At 37.3% G+C, this 19815-nt stretch overlaps 1 protein-coding gene across 1 annotated transcript in view; it reads right to left on the reverse strand.

Annotated features, from left to right (window-relative positions):
• Positions 1 to 19815, reverse strand: part of LOC122809312 (guanylate-binding protein 1-like) — a 176096-nt gene that overhangs the window by 130952 nt on the left and 25329 nt on the right. Inside the window, exon 3 of the mRNA XM_044080710.1 lies at positions 4636 to 4763. Coding sequence (XP_043936645.1) covers positions 4636 to 4763 — 128 coding nt within the window. The remainder of the gene's footprint in view (positions 1 to 4635; positions 4764 to 19815) is intronic.

Genomic DNA, 19815 nt, shown 5'->3' on the forward strand with positions numbered 1-19815 from the left:
CAAATGCTCTGAAATATACTGTATATTTCCAAAATGTTTGAGAAGGACAGTCAGAACACAAGAAGGTTCAGGCGAAAGAGAGAAAAAAAAAAAAAAAGTTTTGTTTTACTTTTTGAAAGGGAAAAAGGAAATGTTCTCTCTGTATTAGGCAGAATGAGCTAATGACACTAGACTGGGAGGTGTGTCACAGTGGGGGCGGGCAACTGCAAAGCCACCAAGTATCTACAGACAGCAAGCACTAGAGAGACAAATGAAAGTTTTTAAACAGATAAGGATTTGTGAAGATACTGAATAGACAAAGTGCTTTATATATATTAAATTTTAAAAACAGTAATCTGTAAAAATAATCAAAAGAAAAATCAAGATACTTATATTTTGAGCTCAGTTGCGGTCAACAACTTCTCCAGTCTGCACTGTGTAAAGACAGAAACCCTATCAAAGTTAGGGCTTAAAAACCAGAACAGCTTCTTTTTTTTTTTTTACAAGAACACAAAAGAACCAGCCCCACTAGCCAAAGATAATAACACAGAGGAAATGTTTCAGTTTACACAATAGCCTACAGACAGCAAGCACTAGAGAGACAAATGAAAGTTTTTAAACAGATAAGGATTTGTGAAGATACTGAATAGACAGAGTGCTTTATATATATTAAATTTTAAAAACAGTAATCTGTAAAAATAATCAAAAAAAAAATCAAGATACTTATATTTTGAGCTCAGTTGCGGTCAACAACTTCTCCAGTCTGCACTGTGTAAAGACAGAAACCTTATCAAAGTTAGGGCTTAAAAACCAGAACAGCTTCTTTTTTTTTTTTTTTTTTTACAAGAACACAAAAGAACCAGCCCCACTAGCCAAAGATAATTACACAGAGGAAATGTTTCAGTTTACACAATAGCCTACAGACAGCAAGCACTAGAGAGACAAATGAAAGTTTTTAAACAGATAAGGATTTGTGAAGATACTGAATAGACAGAGTGCTTTATATATATTAAATTTTAAAAACAGTAATCTGTAAAAATAATCAAAAAAAAAATCAAGATACTTATATTTTGAGCTCAGTTGCGGTCAACAACTTCTCTAGTCTGCACTGTGTAAATCCAGACAAAGCTTGTAAGTAATAATATGTAAACAAATTAGCCGAAAATGTTTCATATTTCAAAAAAATTAAAAACAAATGAGTTTAAGTCATTTCTGGATAAGAGGAATTTACAGTATACTCATTTGCATTTTACACTTCACAAAAAAGCTTAAGAAATTCTGAAGGCCATGTATTTAATGATTAATGCCAGTAAACTACCCACCCCCTACTCCTGCCTTCCTCTGGCAATCTAGTGCTGCAGATCAGGCCTGCCAGCACTTTCCTACTTTGGTTGCATTTCTTCTACAACCTTTTCATTCTTCTACTTCACATTTCTCTCCTACTTTTCATTCTCTTACTTTGCTGACGCTGCTTGTTTAGTTGAGAAAATTGCTCAGAAATTGGAAGGTCTCTTTTCTAGTATTTGTTTTTGTTCTATTTAAATACCTTTATTTGGCTGTAGTTGCTATTATGTTGCCATAATTCTGAACAGCTCTGTCCAGGAATGTTGTTTTTTCTCTCCAGATCACCTCAGTTGGTGTCTCATCTTGGAACTTTTACATTTTTGCCCAGTTGCCAGTCTATGTCTTCTTGCTAAAATTCTTGAAAAGTGCATTTGTAGATAAAGATTTCAGGATGTATCAGACCATAGCATTGTCTCAGAATCCTAGCAAAGATTTCACTGAGACTAAATGAAACAGCCCTTTGCACTAACAGCCATTTGTACTTTTACACACTATGTCCCTTTCACCTTTACTTAGGACGGTCCACAGGTACTCTGTTTTTAGAATTCCAACAGTTAAGGTCACAATTCTTTTCAGATTCATAGCTTGATGTGGGATCTAGCATCCTGCCTTGTGATTGTTTTCAACTATTTAAATGACAATGTGACAGGCGCAAATCACTTCCTGCCCTCTTTCTGTCTTTTCTCAAGTTCGTCAAGGATCAGTTCATGATTTTCTTGTCTTCACCTTTTTTGTGAATTACATGTCCAAAATCTATGGTCCCTCTCACTTGATCTATTATGCGGATGGCTCCACTCTGTTCTTTCCATCAAAAAATAAAAACGTAAATATTAAGTTTCATGCCAGCTTTAATAACACACAGATATAGCTAGTAGCATTTGGTCCTTTGCTTAATTCAAAGCTATTACTTTATGTCTGCAGTATTCTCAGTACATGCTTCACTTTAAATGTAGTTAAAATAATGTGCTTTTAGGTGTCATTTATCAGAATCTGATGTTCAGTTTTTACATTCAAAGAATGACTTAACACTTAGTCCAAAGTGTATCCTCCTTTAAAGAATTAAACAGTTCTTGACCGATTTTGCTAAGGAAATTATACTGGCTAACTCACTCATACTTAGGGTTACTACTTTTTCAAATATCCAAATTAGGATTTTTTTTTTTTTACAGAAATGAGAATCTTTGCAGGAAAAAACATACCTAAGGCCAGCACAAAGGACTGGACTCTAATTCATTAAAACAAGGACTGCCTTTATATTCAAATTGTTGTAGGGTTGCCACCTTTTCAAATGGCCAAAGTGGGACATTTTCGGTACAAACATCAGATTTTACAGGCTGACACATACCCACGGTCAGTACAAAGGATAGAACTTAACTTTTTTGCCTAAATAAATGCTTATTCTTGTAGCATTTTAGTTGCTTATTCTATTTCTTATAACATTTAGGTATTTTAGATACAGACTGTTTAATGCAACTATTACATAAAATATAGGAAATAATTTTGTCCTAAAATCTCAGGACATTTGCCATTTTTAAGATCTTTTGTCAGGACACAACTGCCCAAAGAGGGACTGTCCCTCACAAAATGGGACAGGTGGTAACCCTAAATTGTTGTACTTGCAGAAAACAATTATTAAATCATAGCATCTTACATGCTCAGATTGTTAGGTTGTGAGGCAGTATTTGGAGTCAGTCATAATGCACTTTTCAAAATACTAGACTGTTTAATGTATTTACTTTATTTTATTTTATTTATTTACTTGCTGAAAAGGGCTGGTTTTCAGAATCCTATTTTCCAGCTATGACCTTTTAAAGATACAAGATGCAAATCCAAAAATGTGAAGAGGAAAAGCAAAAAAGTATCACCAACAGTAGTGGCAGCACCAACTATAATTAGGAAAGGGTAAGTGCAGGTACTGTTGGTTCCTGGGTTCATCAGTGTGCAGACCTCAAGCATGTGTTAAACTCAGTGTGGGTGTGCAGTGAATAATCCAAATATGTGTACTTTATCTCATTGCAATGAAGTACTTGGTCTAGATTTCAGTTAGTGAAATGCAGATGCTATCCTGATCAAAAGTCATAGTTTCTGCTGTTTTCTGATGTTTAGAGTTGGGGACAGACCACCCAGTATTAGCTAAGCAATCCTCAGTTTACAGTTCATAGCACAAATATTTTCAGTCAGTAGGAACTGGTTATTCAAATCTCAAACAGATTTCAACTTCTAAAGCTAAGGTACTTGTAGCTTGAACTGCCACTTCCATCAAAGCATTTTGAATTTGAAGAATATTTGTGAGCAACCTAAAAATATAGATACTTTCTACTGACAGTTACTAGGAAAAAGAACTGCAAGACCATTCAAGAATCTACATAAAAAGTTGTAAAGGTATGATGCATCCTACATATTGTTATAGTTGTAATAGAACCCGTATGTTTTGTATACTTCATCTTTTCTTATCACACATGTGGACTAGTGCTGCATGCTAAAGCTAAAATATTTGTAATGTGAAAAAATGCCATCAAAGGTTAATTTGTGTATGCATAAGTTTAACTGATTTTAATACTAAAATAAAGACAGAAAATGACACAATATTGCACACAAATAAATACCTAAACTTACAAGACAATCTACAGCATTCTAGAGTGTGAGTTTTAGTTAATAGAAACACATTTTAAATAAATAGCTAGATATTACATATGCGCAGTCATGTGGTAAGCTAGAAGCAGTACTATGGCATCCAGCGCTGGAGATATGATCTGGAAGTAAAGCAGATCTCACATCCTGAGGTAGTAAAGGATGGGAAACATGATCAGAAAGGAAGATGCAGGGCCATAGAGAATGCAGCTGTTTGTACAATGAAGAATCCATCTTGTTATACACCATGTCCATAATAGTCAAACGTAAGCTTGCCTGGTAGGGTCACATGTGCATGAGTACATTTGCATTAAATTATGTCAGATGTTTCTCAATATGCAGAGGCAGAATAACACATGGTACCCAAGGATTACAACAAATGTATTCATTACTATTGCTTACTTTCCATTAGAACCAAGTAGTCTGTGGAAAGGCTTTAAAGACTTGTCCTATCCTGCTTAAAGGCAAATACTATTGAAGTCTGGTATTGAGCGAGACACAAAAAAACAAGAGTATGGTTGTAAAAATTGGAATAATGGTGACATAGATACATCCATGGAATCAGACAGTTAAAGAAGCATGGGATGGTCCTCAAACAAGCAAATTTTACATATATATATATATATATATATATATATATATATATACATGTATATTTCATCTAGAAAGAAATTGGCTTACCTTCTCTACATCTCCAAGCCCCTCAGTGTCCAGCAGAACAAGAGTGTGATCATGCTTTGTAGGGTGGGGCACACACCACATCCAAATCCCTTTAGTATGTGACTGGACCGTGGAACCTAGGGAGAAGCCTACAAATGAAAAAAAATCAGGTTATACTATACGAACATAAACACATTTCCATTTTAAAAGCACAACTAACTAAAACATAGTACGTGTGCAAGACATTTTTTTCTCTCCTCGACACAAATCTTGCCAGTGACTATGCCTGTAGAATTCAAGTCAGACTCTGCTTACCTTGTCTTATCGTAATAACCAGTACCTACCCGAAGTAAAAGCACATTTGTAGAAGTCTGGTCTGTTTCTCCATTTTCTGTAGTACACAGCTGATAAGGGTGCTTGCAACTGTTATCAAACTAATATCCTAATGTTTAATTTGGCATAATTATATTAAACAGTGCTACTAACTATATCCACATCCACCAGCTGGCTGTAAGTGTGCAGGCTGGAAAAACAAACACCGATAACAAAAGTAGCATGTGTACCGTACACCCTGAGCTGTCTTATTTCTTTTTCTTGAGTAGGCTTTTAGACACCAGAGACTCCTCTTTCCACACAAATGTCCAGATTTAAATTCTGAACAGACATCTAGGCTGAAGACATTTTTCTTTCACAGCTGTTATGGCTGCAAATTATTCTCAGTCTGTGATGACACATGGAATCAGACTTTCGTTTACTCTGAGTATTCTAACCTTATACTTTTCTGTTTATGTGAAGGTATCTGGGCTACAGACCAATTGACTTCACAAAGTAAACAAGGTGCTTCAATGAGGTGTTTATATCACCACAAGGGAACTGAGTCATACCTCTCAACCTCTAAGAGCAAAAAATCTGGACAAAGCCATACATAAAAGTAGCTAAAAGACCCAAAAATAGAGACAATTTTTAAATATTGCTTTTACAAACTTAGAAAGTTGATAGAATAACAGGTTTTTCATTAGCATGTATTTTCTGAAGGGTATGAAGTCTTGAACTCAAATGTCTGTCATTATTTTCTAACCTCAGTCTTTAATAAATTGCCAGTATTTTGTCAGAAAACCACAATTTTATGAAAAATGGACCAAAAATATGAGGCAAAAATGTGGGCATTCTGCAAAAACCTGTTCAGTTGAGAAGTATGACTGGGTTCATCTATGAAGTCCAGGATCCCTCATGGAGGTAAACATAACTAAAACCACTTTCCTTCAATTTTCTCACTTCGAACCACAATGGCAACTAACTGAAAATGGCTGATTTAATTTGCCTTTCCTTTTCCACAAATTCCAGCTTACGTTGGAGAAATCCCTTTCCTCTGACAGAGATTTAAGGTTACTTTGGGGGATCTGGGCCAGAGGAGTAAAATAATCACTCCTGGATTTGCTTGATCTGCCATATGGCTTTTTAACACCTCACTCCAGCAAAAATGTCCATCCATACAGGATAACCACCTTAGGTGTCCCTTTTCAACCTGATGGAGCAATGGCTCTCTTTAGAGACTCACCTGGATCAACAAACTACTTTCCCTGTCATGAAGATTAAACCCATCAATACTCTGCAGTAAATTTCTGATGTTTATACTTACATATTTTTGAGACACTGTCCACAGCCTGTGAACATATGTGTGGATGGGAAACAGAATAACGGAAACAGTGATCTTTGTCTAGGAACTCAACTTCTGATTCACCACAACAGATCAGTTTTGTACCCACTTGACTGCAGCTTGTCATTTACCTCATATTGCTATGCTCTCCCTTGCCATCAGTCATTAACAAAACCAAAATATACTTATTTCCACTAAGGCATCTGCTTTAATTTAATTTATTAATTTGTTAATCTGGGTAAGTGAACTGGGTATCACAAGTCCCTTTTGGCTGTGACCTTGGGCACAACAGAAAAACTAGAGATAACATTTCTGAACAGTTTAGAGTAGCCAGCGACCTGTGTACTACCCAGATGTGGATGAAAACTAAAGTATTTGTAGAAAACCCAAACAGACATGGGAAGAACATGTAGCCACTATACAGACTGTCACCATAGATCAGGATTGAACCCTAGGCCATGGAGGAGTGCGGCAGAGGTCTTAATCACACAGAGCCAGCATGCTGACACCCATGTATTTCATTAACATAAGGACAGCAATCCACTCTTTTCTGAGGAGCACCATAACCGTAGATTAGAAGGTTATGATTCTCAGCCCACATGCTTCACATTCAACATGTCTAAAGTTACAGTGATATGAAGCCAGTAAAGAACATCATTGGCAAAATACAGTGAAGGCCCCTCTAGGTCCCTACAATGGACTGACCCCCATCCTCTGCTACATACTGATATCCTGGCCAGAAAAATTATGACATGGAAGAGTGATAACATGCACCCATGGTGCAGGCTACACCCACCTGAAATGAGCTAAACTCAATGTCAAGAATGTGGACATAACTATCTCTGTGGTAGTAGAAGGCACAGCAGCCTGCACACCTTACACTTCTGCAAGATATTCCAACAGTACAAGCACAGACAAGCAGTTGTAAGTCCTCTGAAAGTTGGCAAAACGAGTACAGACTGAATTAGCATACTCTCATATCACCGCAGACAACTGTGCAAAACTAAATAGTTGACACACCATTTTATAACCAATATGAAATAAAATGTTCCTGCTGAATCTACAGCTGAAGTACTGACCACAGTTTCCTCTCCAGAATTCTAGCAAAGGCATTTCAGGCAGGGTGTATTGTGATAATCTTACAGTTTAAACCTGATGAATTATATACTCTGCCTTCTGTTGGTTTCTTGCTGTTACTTGAATTTACATGCATGCATACCTAAGTATATTTAACTATTTATTGTGACCAACTAGTCTTATTACTGTGTTGTACTAAGTACAATAAATACACCGAGACAAACTGCTTCAGTTAATACGCATTTACTACTATATTTTCTTTTCGGATCTACAAGCATGCAACACAGATGTCGTCAGCTCTCTATGGCAAATTCCCAAAGCTTGTTTATACACACTCGTATTTATACCAAAAGCCTGATATTTTTTCTCAGTTGATGTATTACAATCTTCCTTTGTGTAACACTTTTCTTTGTTCTTTTAATTTATGATTTGTCCTTGATTCTTTTTAAGTTTGGTGGTCCAAGGAAACTCAGTCTTGCATTATCTGAAACGTGGTGTTCCAACTTCATCTTGCTTGAAGTTACATCGCTTTACTTTGTTGATGTCCTTCCAGCCGCTACCTGCACAGTTATTTTTACAGACTTTGTTTCTCAATAACATACTCCTTTACATGGATGCCAGTATCTAATTAAGCTATGCCAGCACACTTACTACTTCTTATTTTTTACCATTTTATACTATTCCTAAATCAATCCTTTATATTTCATACCATTCTTGCAGCTTTTTATTCAAGCTAATAATCATGCTAGTGAAAGGACAGTGAACTATTATTCTTTCAGTTCCATTATTTTATATTTTTGTTATGAGGAATGGACTCAACTTTAGTTAAAGAAAAGACTGCATTTGTTTCATTGGCATTATTATTTACAGCATTTACCACTTTGTTCATATTTACAATCATAACTTGTTGGGTTATTGCAACTCTTTGTAACCTGCAGCATATAAAACAATTCCAAGCTGTTATTATTATTATGACCCCTAAGACTACCAACACAGGATGTATTAACCAATTTAACAATTTGGTTTCAGATGGTGACCACCCTATGAATATATTCCACCAATTATGGGCAGTGTCAGCTTTTGTTTTTGTCTTTTACTATTAACACTGTGTTATTTGAAACCACACATGCAAACTGTGGTGCCACTTTAACAAACATTTTGAAATTTGAAGGCAATATTGTTCAAGCTGCGGTGGTGGTGCTGCGGTAGTGTTGTCACCTCACAGTAAGACGTTGTCCTGTTCGATTCTCAGCTAAAGCATCTTCTGTGTGGAGACATGTGTGAATGGGCATACCTTCATTGAAGGTTGTGCGTCAGGCCTGGCAAGTTGGTACGTAAAAATCTACTGCCAATCATTAGCGGACCGAAGTTCCGCTGTGGTGACCCCTAACCAGGAAAAGCCGAAAGATACAACAACATTGTTCATTTACACAACATTTTATTCAATTTACAAATTTAGATACATTAGCACTAAATTGCAATCTGTCTATTAAATATACTTGTAATGACTTACTTCCATTGTGCTTGTAAATGTACAATCTGTAAGATATCTTGTTCTACTAGTTTTTATACCAAGCTCTTTTAAATCTGCATTTGGTATCTTTAAAACTTGGAAATGTAATATTGAAGTGCAATATTTTTTTTTTTTGGTATTGTCGTCCTATCATAGTACAAGTGGATGGTATTTTTACCATTTGATCTGTATGAAGTATTGGCCTGTTACCCAAAATGGTAAGTATTTTAACCCATGGTCCTTTTTTGTATTACTCTGTTCTTTATACAAATACCCTTTTTTCCCCTGTTGAGTTTATTCTTATTTTTGTGTTATTGTCTACACACTGTGACATTTTTGCAGTCTTTCCTTGTCAGAACTGTTACATTTTTGAGGTAATGTACAGCATCTAATAGAGACAGAGCTGTTTATTGAAATGTTTATGTCAATCTTTGATTCTTTTCCTGCTTTTATGTATGCCTGACCTTCTTCAACTAACCATGCTGTTACATTTGTGTTAAATGTTATCCTCCCAAAGGTACATGCTGTATGCTTTTTACAACTGAAATTGTCTTGTGTTCTGTTTTGTGTAGCATTTTCCCAACTAAGTTTTATTTGTGAAATATTGTAATTCCCTCTGTTTTGATGTTCAGAATGATGTAAATCAAATGCAGATGTCTGTGTGTTGAATGCTGCCTGCCTTGTCTCGGTGCTGCATTTTTATTTATAGTCCTTGAATCAAATTCTAGACACTGAACCTTCAGCTTGTCTCAAGCTGTACCAGAATATATGTATGCTAGCAAACAGAAATACACATATTTAACTATATAATTTCTACATATATTATAGCAACAGATGTGTATATGCATCTAACAAGCAAATAGATATGCACATGCATTTATACATTTTTAAACATATCTATCACTGTATACATTCCATCTGTTTTATTTTAAATCCAAAACTATCTATATTAGTATGTATATTTTAACTAGAAACACATTGGGAAACAAAACCTTTAGTTTTCTTTTAATACAGCAAGTTAACACAGTTTTATAATGTCAACACAATGATAACAAGCATTACTAGTTATGAGCTGTATTTTGCAGTTGCTGAATATGACTTTTGAAAAAAAAAAAAAACACGTCACAGATGTCAAGCTTTGACCTGTTACTCTATTTACATAGAGAAACCATTTACTATAGTGCATCTCCAGATTGTTTTTATATTTGTATATACATGACTGTAATGTACACTCAGTCCAGTTTACAAACTTAGCATTAAACTGAAGCCTGCTAATTACATTACTTGAAACATTAAAATGTATTTTTGGTATTACCACTTTGCACATTTATTTGAGTCCCTTTTGCGGTACTGTTTACACAGTTAGTGTAAAATTGAAAGCATGCCCTTCCCCCTGTAGTATACATCATTTTATTGCAGTATAGTTTATTTGCTTTATGCTGTGAGAATTGAATGTATGCTTGCCCTTTTAGCTGTTACCTAGACTGTGACACTTTGGTCTTACACATTTGTTAATTTTTTTGGCAATTTTCAAAAATAGAAAATATTTTTTATAAAGCTTTTGCTGTTGTCTATACTGTCAAAGTTGTAGTAGGAATTGCTTTTACCCATTTTGAAAAAAACATTTATTGTTACTACTAGCTATTCATACCCTCCCTTTTTGTAAAGGGACCTGCATAATTTTAACTGCATACCATAGGCCAGGTACTGACTGTACTCGTAGTATTTACTTGCAGCCTTTTGTTCTTTTTGCATAATGCTGCCCATGAATACTTAAAAATAATGTTTTAGAAAAATGTAAGCCATATGGTCTGGTGACTAGTCTTGTTTCCATGACCTTATAAATTTTAGTACCAGGAACATTTTATTTTATACAACATTCCTTGTAACTACCCATTCCAGCCTGGAAAGATTTGAGCTCACATTAATTACTTTTTTTCTTTTTGCGCATTCAGAACACTTAATCCTTAACTCCTTTAGCACTTACTCGTGCCTTCAGTCATTCATTAATATACTTGCAACTTGATATTAGAATGCAGTTGTAATAAACATTAACTTGCCTAACTATGTATAATACTGTTTTTGAATACTGTTTTTGCTGGAGTCTCTGCTATTTTTTATGCTATTATACAATTACAAAATATTGTAAGAAACAAAAGAGATATTGGCTTAACTGGCACATGCTTAAAACAAATATATTTACATGATTTACATTTGCTGTCATTTGCCTTTTGCTGCACTTTAGAGGAAAAGAAAATACATGCATGTCAGTCTTGTGACATCATGTCGTTACTGAGTTTAACTACTCTCATTTCATTTCTATGCCCTAGAACTGTTTTGTTAGTACTATTTAAGTGCCATGCTTTAACTGAGTGAAAGTTTGTGCTGTGTATGCTTAACCATTTTCTAAATGTAGAATACTACATTGTAAATATTTTTTTATCAGCGTAGTTAACTGCTTTTGCTTTAACCAGATTATATTTGTCAATATTCTGTTCTGCTGACTTTAAAGCTCTTATGCACTTCTGAAAAAGTGTTTGCATATGTTGTCTGAACTTTTTGAACTAACTCGGACTGTGTCTTTTAAGTTTATTAAATCTTCTTGTCAGTTCACCATGAATCTTGTCTCTGTTTTTATCTGTTTTGTAATGTACAGTGGTTTTATGCCACTTTTGTCTAGCAAGATGTACAGAAGATTTTTGTAAATAACTGACGACTGATATTGTAACTCTGAAACTGACATTTTACATGTGGTGACAGGACATAATGCATCTGGTTGTTTACCATTACTTTTATGACACTGTACACAGAAAGCAGTTTCATATAACTTTCACAATAAATGTTTACTGTGATACCAGTGATGTTGCTGTTTAAGATACCAGTCAAACGTACATAAAGCATTGACATCAACATTAACTAATAAAGTACTGCATGTGCTACAGTTCTGTTTATACCAATCTTTAAATCCTGACGATACATGTGCTGGACTGTCATTACTTTCTACATGAAAGGTAGTGTTACATTTCACAGTTCTTTTGTTTATGGCATCCATGCTGTAGAATGAGAAACAAAAAGAGAATTCCCAGTTTCTGTGTGGAAGGTTGCCAAATCTTCCATCAAGAAAGCGTGGAAAGTCCTTCGTTGATTTTCCCAAAAGGTGGTCAAACACAGCGGGTAGATTCAGCTGTGTGAATGTACAGAACCTGTGGAACCTGCAGAGATGCACTGTTCTGCTACTGGATAGTGTGTATAAGAAGGAGGCAAATGTTTTTCTACAACTGGATGTATTAACTGAATAAAATGAAAAAGAAGCTGTAGTTGTCACAAGAAGAAACCATTCGGTCAGTCAACTGTGGCTCACCATGACGTCTTCTATTGGTTTCTTGCTGTTACTTACAATTGCATGCAAGCATGCCACAGTATATTAACTCTTAGTATGACCAACTACTTTAATACTGTATTGTACTAAGTACAATAAATACAATGAGACAAACTACTTCAGTTAGTATGACTTTACTGTTCCTTTTGGATCTACAAGCATGCAACACAGATGATCTTAGCTCTCTATGGCAAATTCCCAAAGCTTGTTTATACACACTCATATTTATACCAAAAGCCTGATATTTTTTCTCAGTTGATGTATTACAATCTTCCTTTGTATAACACTTTTCTTTGTTCTTTTAATTTATGATTTGTCCTTGATTCTTTTTAAGTTCGGTGGTCCAAGGAAACTCAGTCTTGCATTATCTGAAACATGGTGTTCCAGCACTATCTGAAAGTTGTTGTTCCAACTTTATCTTGCTTGAAGTTACATCTCTTTACTTCATTGATGCCCTTCCAGCTGCTACCTGCGCAGTTATTTTTACAGACTTTGTTTCTCAATAACATACTCCTTTACATGGATGCCAATATCTAATTAAGCTATGCCAGCACACTTACTACTTCTTATTTTTTAGCATCTTATACTATTCCTAAATCAATCCTTTATATTTCATATCATTCTTGCAGCTTTTTATTCAAGCTAATAATCATGCTAGTGAAAGGACAGTGAACTATTATTCTTTCAAAACCAGTGATGGTGAACCTTTTGGGTTTGGTGTGTCAAAAGCTCCTGGCACAAAATATTTCAGTGCAATAAATGCAAAAGCAGTGTCTTTGGTAACTTGGGTGCTTGTGATCACTGGCGTGTCATGCAAAACCTTGTGGCGTGTGTCACCTTTGACAAGTGTATCATAGGTTCGCCATCCCTGGTTTAAACACACCATCTCATACATGTTATTAAATGTGAAGACTACAGTAAAGATGTAGCAATGCTAATGTCATTACTGTGTAACACCTTAAACCTCCTACGCTGGAGTTCCATGGGATATATGCTAATAATCTCTTACAGACATACAAGTGTTTCAGTTACATTGCTTCTCAATGTCCATGGCATTTTCCCTTTTTAAATCTTTACTGGTGCACTGTGGCCATTGGAAAAAAATCATCAGCTGTAAACATGCCATGTTTTGCTCTTCTTTGAGAAGCCTGATGCCCATAATATTAGGGTAACTACAAAACACCACAAATAACATCCAAGCCAATGGGTAAAAAGTTCACACAGACAAGCCATTTAGTAAAAACTCCAAGAAAGACTGAGAAAAGCTAAAGCCTTTACTGTGTAATACCATAAACCTCATGTAGTTGAGGCTCATGGGATGCATGCAACTAAACCCTTAATGAAATACAAGTGTTTCAGCAACACAGCTTCTGAATGCCTATGACTTTTTACTCTTATGTTTTTAAGTGAAACACTTATATGTTTACAAGAAAAATACCTTATAAAAAAACTTTGCAAACACCTTCATGGTTACTGCAGGAAATGGTACTGAGATAAAGGTAACTATTTCTTTAAAGAACTTAGATTTTCTGTGCACCACGAAGCAGCATTGTGCACCATGGAATTCCACAGCACCCTGAGTACAACATTAAGAGTATGGCAGCATTGTACACCATGGAATTCCATAGACCCTGAGTACAACATGAAGAGTATGGCAGCATTGTACACCATGGAATTCCACAGCACCCTGAGTACAACACTAAGAGTATAGCAGCATTGTACACCATGGAATTCCATAGACCCTGAGTACAACACTAAGAGTATAGCAGCATTGTGCACCATGGAATTCCACAGCCCCTGAGTACAACACTAAGATTATGGCAGCATTATGCACCATGGAATTCCATAGCTCCTGAGTACAACACTAAGATTATGGCAGCATTATGCACCATGGAATTCCACAGCCCCTGAGTACAATACTAAGATTATGGCAGCATTATGCACCATGGAATTCCATAGCTCCTGAGTACAACACTAAGATTATGGCAGCATTGTGCACTATGGAATTCCATAGCCCCTGAGTGCATACACACATAGAGCTGTTGTTAGATACAAACCCAAACTGCAAGTGCCTTATAGACACTTACATATTTGTTACTGAGTTACCTCATCATCATCATCATCACCACCATCAGTTCCCCCCTTCCCATTTTTCTGCATGGGGTCAGGGTATCATGTTAATTGTCACCAATTCTCTCAATTCAGTGCCACATTCCTGCCTTCTTCAACACTCATGCCTGACTGTTGCAGATCTTCTTTCACACAATCCATACACCTCTTTGCTGGACATCCTCATTTCCTCTTACCTTCTTCTTGTCTGTCCCAAATCTTCCTCACCAGATTGCCTTCTTTTCTACACATATGCCCAAACCACCGTAATCTGTTCTCTTTGATATTTTCTGCAATTGGAGTTCCGTTGGCTCCTGTTCTTATACTCTGATTTCTTTGTCTGTCCCACAGTGTGCATCCTACCACCCTTCACAGGCAATTCATTTCCATCATCTCTAGCATCTTCAACTGTTCTGCCTTTACTGCCAGGGTTTCTGTACCATACAGTAGTGCTGGTTGCAGCACTGTCTTATACACCTTACTTTTCAGATTCTTTGGCATTCTTATGTCATAGATACTCTATGCCAGATTGATTCTAGCTTTGACCTCTTCATTCAGAATACCCTTCTCATCAACCACACTTCCCAGATACTTGAAGCTGTTCCACTGTCTTCTCTTCCATCTCTATTCTCAGCTTCTTCTGATTTCCCCAATTTGCTGCCATTACCACTGTCTTATCTGTCCTTAGTTTCATCACATGTGCCTTCAGATTTGCATTCCATTCCCTTATCCTTTGCTGAAGTTCTAGCTCAGAGTCTGCCAGTGCTGCTACATCAGCTGCATACAGTAACTCGGTCGATCTGTCCCCTCTAACCTGTTTGCTAATGTAGTCCATTACCAGTATGAACAGCAGTCGGCTCAGAGCTGAACCCTGGCATACACTCATTCCCACTGAGAACCCCTCTATGAGGTTGAACACTGTTTGTACTTGAATCATTGGGTCCTTGTACATAGTCTGCACTTAAATTTTACCAATGTTTCCGGGACTTCAAACCACCACAGTACTGTCTAGATCAGCTTTCTTGGGACCTTGTCATATGCTTTCTCCAAGTCTAGGAATGCCCTGTTGGACTCTCTCTCCTCATCTCTAGCTTCTTCTCAATTATCTGTGTCAATGCAAACCAGGTCAGTTGTGCTGCATCCTGATCTGAATCCAAAATGCTCATCTCCCATCTTGCATTCTACTACTCTGTGTATCTGTTTACCAATCACCCTCTCCAGAACTTTCATGTAATGTGGTAGGAGTTTGATGCCTCTGTACTTCCCAAAGTTGTCGATGTCCCCTGTGTTCTTGTACACTGGCATGAGTATGGTTATTCTCCAGTCATCTGGGAAACGTCTTTCTCTCCATACTGCTGTTAGTACTCTCAAAAGCTATTTCTCCCCTATCTCACCCAGCATCTTTAACATACCTGCTGTGACCTCATCTGAGCCTTCTTCTTTCCCTGACTTCATTTTCCTTAGTCCTGTTCTTACTTCTTCTAGGGTGGGCTCCTCTTCTTCTCTCATTGCAGGCTGCTTCTGTGGCAGTACAGCTTCTGTGGGGTTTTCTTCATTCAGAAGCTGCTGGAAATACTCCTTCCATCTGTCTTTGATGTCCTGTGGACTGGTGAGCAGGTTGTTGCTGGCATCCCTTATGAATAGTGTCTGACTATCTTCTTTATCTTTCTGACTTTGCCTTGCAACCTGATATAGTTTCTTTGTGCCACTTACTGAGTCACTTTCCAGAAGTTGGTAGAGTGCCTCTGATGCCCTATTCTTTGCTATTGCAACTTCTTTCTTGGCTTGTGTGCCAACCAGTAGTCCTTCCTAGCCTGGTCAGTCTGTTCTATCTCCCACTTCTTCCTGCACTCCTTCTTTCTTTTGATGACTTCCTGGACTTCTGCATTCCACCACCAGCTTTCCTTATGTATCTTATTTCCATACCTGGCAGGGCCACATATCTTTTCTGTAGTCTTAACATATGCTGTTTTTAGGCACTGCCTTTCTTGTTCAACTCCACCTATTTCCTCCTTTTCTTGGGGCGCTAGAACCCTGAGTAATTCATTGAACTGTTGTACTTTGTCTCCAGTCAACTTCCAGGTCTTCAACCTGGTCTCTATTGACCTTAGTGCCTTTTCCAACCACTGCTTGCAGCTGATTGTGGCAACTAGTGGTTTATGCTGTGGATCGACTGTTTCACTGGAGATGACTTTGCAATCATGGATTCTACCCCAGTGCCTTTTCCTTACTAGGAGGAAGTCTACCCGAGTTGCATGTTGACTACTCTTGTATGTGATCTTGTGACTGTCTCTCTTTCTGAACCATGTGTTGGCTACTATCAAGCCATTTGCCAGACAGAAGTCTAGAATGGCTTCTCATTCTTTATTCCTGTTGCCCCACCCATGTGGACCCAGGCAGTCCTCATATCCTGTTCTGTCTGTCCCAATATGTGCATTCAAGTCAACCATTATCAACACCAATTCATGTTGTCCTGCTTTATCTAGTTGGTCCTGCAACTAGTGTTTGAATGCACTCTTTTCCTCACTATCACAATCCTGCTGTGGGGCATATGCTGAGATTATGAATACTGTCCTATCATTACACTGGAGTCTGATTGCCATGAGTCTGTAATTAATTCTGATGATATCCCTCACTACCTTCTGAAGCCTTTCTCTCACCACAATTCCTGCACCATTTCTAGCCTGTCCCCCACCTGAGTAGTAGACTCTGGATCCCAAACCAAGTGGCTTTGCTGCATTGCCCTTCTATCTCATCTCTTGGATACATAGAATGTCTAGCTTCCTCCGTATCATCATGTCATCCACTTCCAAGCTGCATCCTGTCAACGACCCTACATTAAGTGTAGCAATTCTCAGCTCATGTTTGGCAGGTTGGTTTTATATCCAGCTTTTGCTCAACAGAGCTATTCCAGGTAACCCAGGCTGGGTAACTAGACACCAGACGGCCAAAAGCTTATTGACCCAGGGCTGCTGGGCATTATGGAAGGCACATACTGGCCAATAGGGGCACATATACCCCCTCCCACCATTAGCAAGGGTCCCTGGTGTGGGTCAGAGTAAACCAATTTCTCAACCCACTTATCACAAGTAACTACCCATGCCCATTTTGGTGAAATTAGTCAACATGACAGAATCACCTACAGCCATATTTTACACCATTGAATAGCTAACCCTGCCACAATGAGCAGTCTGTGATCTATGTTATTCTATCTTGAGGATACTGTGCACCACAGTAGATGCCCAAAGCAGTTGGTCTGTACAACTCTTCCCTCTATAGGGCACCATGTAGAGTCTGTGCTGCTGCCCACAGCTCCATTCATTGGTGAGTTTGAGATGGAAACACTCAACATGATTTTCAGATATGGGAGAAACCCCATGGAGACAGAGGGAGAACGTGCAAACTCCAAACAGGCATTGGTGGTCGGAGGTAAGGATCGAACCTTGTACCTTGTGCATAGGAAGTGAAGATCTTAACCATTATGCCAACTAATGTTATTACGTTATCTCTACTCTGCCAACTACACTTTAGTTGACATTCTGTTGCATTACTATTTCACTGTGTGCTGCATCCATTCATCAAATCAAGCAATTGCACAAAATCCAGCATTTCCCAATCAAAGGTAATCATTCATTCCCAGAAAAGACTCTATCATGTACAAGAAGGAAGACTTGGTCCAATGTTCTGTGGTCAAGATAAAATTCCACACAACTCCTCCTAAATTACATAGTTAACGCTCAAACAAAGTCTTTCAGTAGCCTGATGTAAGCTTTTGAAATGAAGATGAGGAGAATTACCCCACTGTAATTGGAATACTACACACTCTTATCCCCTTTCTTTAAATGGAGATCAACACCTCACTTTGCAAATCCAGTGTTTTGCACATTGATGAAAGACACATTAACTGAGATAAAGTAGCTTAACAATATCCAACTACTTATGTAATTCTGAATGATTTCATCCATTCTTGCAGCTCTGCCACTTCCGAACCGTTTAAACTGCCAGAGTTACCTCTTTTAATCTGAACCCCTGCTTCTGACACTGCCTCCTCAGAAGACGTCTTCTTGATTCTAGGACTTCTCAGACTGTTTCTTCCAACTCCAAACATTACCCCAAGTCAAGGTAAGTCATTTGACTACCTTGCTAACAACAGTCTGGGCAATGTTCCCCAAAGTCACCATATGGTTTGTCAAAAACTCTAAGACCATCAGAATGCTGTTCTTTAACACTTACTCCTAAACCTACCTTCTGGTTTGCAAGCTGTGATCCCAACATGGTAGCTTCACATAGGTTTTTTTTTGGGGGGGCTGAACACAACCAGGCTAAGTGGGTTACCTTTCCAACAAGCATCTGCCTGTAACTCCAGCTCTAGACCTAGTTCTAGGATTGGGTCCTGGTATCCCAGTTCTAGATAAAGTTCTCTTATTCTATGAGGGAACTATTTTTAGCACAAAATATTGTTAAATGCACATTGTCTGGCCTGTTGTTTAACTATCAGTTACTAGAACATACAGAAGTACGCATACACAAGGTGTGCAATTTAAAGTCTTTGTCAGTCTACTTTAGTAATGATAATACTTAAAACTGTACCACCAACATTACTGAAAATGACTGCCATCCTGTGTCAAATTAATAAGGATAGCATTAAAAAATACAAAAACACAGTATAGTACAAACTGATAAAACCAGTATATACATTCCTAACAATGCTACTGTATCTATCTAATATATTATTGTTTTACCAACTGGCCTCTAAGGATCCTGTCACATTATAATTCTGGATTTCCATGTAGTTCATGAAAAATAATTTTGTCTTTACATTTCAACCTGTCACATTATAATTCTAGATTTCCATGTAGTTCCTGAAAGATGATTTTGTCTTTACATTTCAAATCACTTTTCATGGCAACCATAAAGATCTTTATTTTCTCTTACCTGACATGAGTAAGTATCAACAGGACTATGACACCTTTTAAATGGCCCATTATGCAATTGACTGCCCCTATGCAACTACTTCTTCCAAACAGAGACACAAACATGTATGTTGTTAAAAGAAACTGCCTGCTTTGTCCATTTGTGGCAGCTAGTCTTGGGAAAAATCCATTCACACTCACGAAGGGCATGCAGACTCTGCTCAAAAGATACTCAAGCTGAAAATAGAACCTAACACCCTCTTGGTTTAATTTCTCTAAATCTTTTGAGTTTCTAATAGCATGATGGGAATGGAACCCATTCCTAAGTCAAAGAATAATTAAATTTCATCAAATTAGCATTGTTTCAATCTTTGATGTTAGCCAGAAGTGCTATTTGCAGCACCTGCAATGTACCCAGAACTGACTCCTACAATACATGTGAAGTTACGTGTATTGGTAGCCTATCTGAATTTGACTATAGATTCTTTTTTATTAGACCCATTGCTTCTACTACATGTTGAAGTGTACGTGTTTTTTGCTAGCTATCTTTCCT

The sequence above is a fragment of the Protopterus annectens genome, chromosome 8.part0 (genome assembly GCF_019279795.1).
Source record: "Protopterus annectens isolate FY-2018-M chromosome 8.part0, PAN1.0, whole genome shotgun sequence".
Lineage (NCBI taxonomy): Eukaryota > Metazoa > Chordata > Ceratodontiformes > Protopteridae > Protopterus > Protopterus annectens.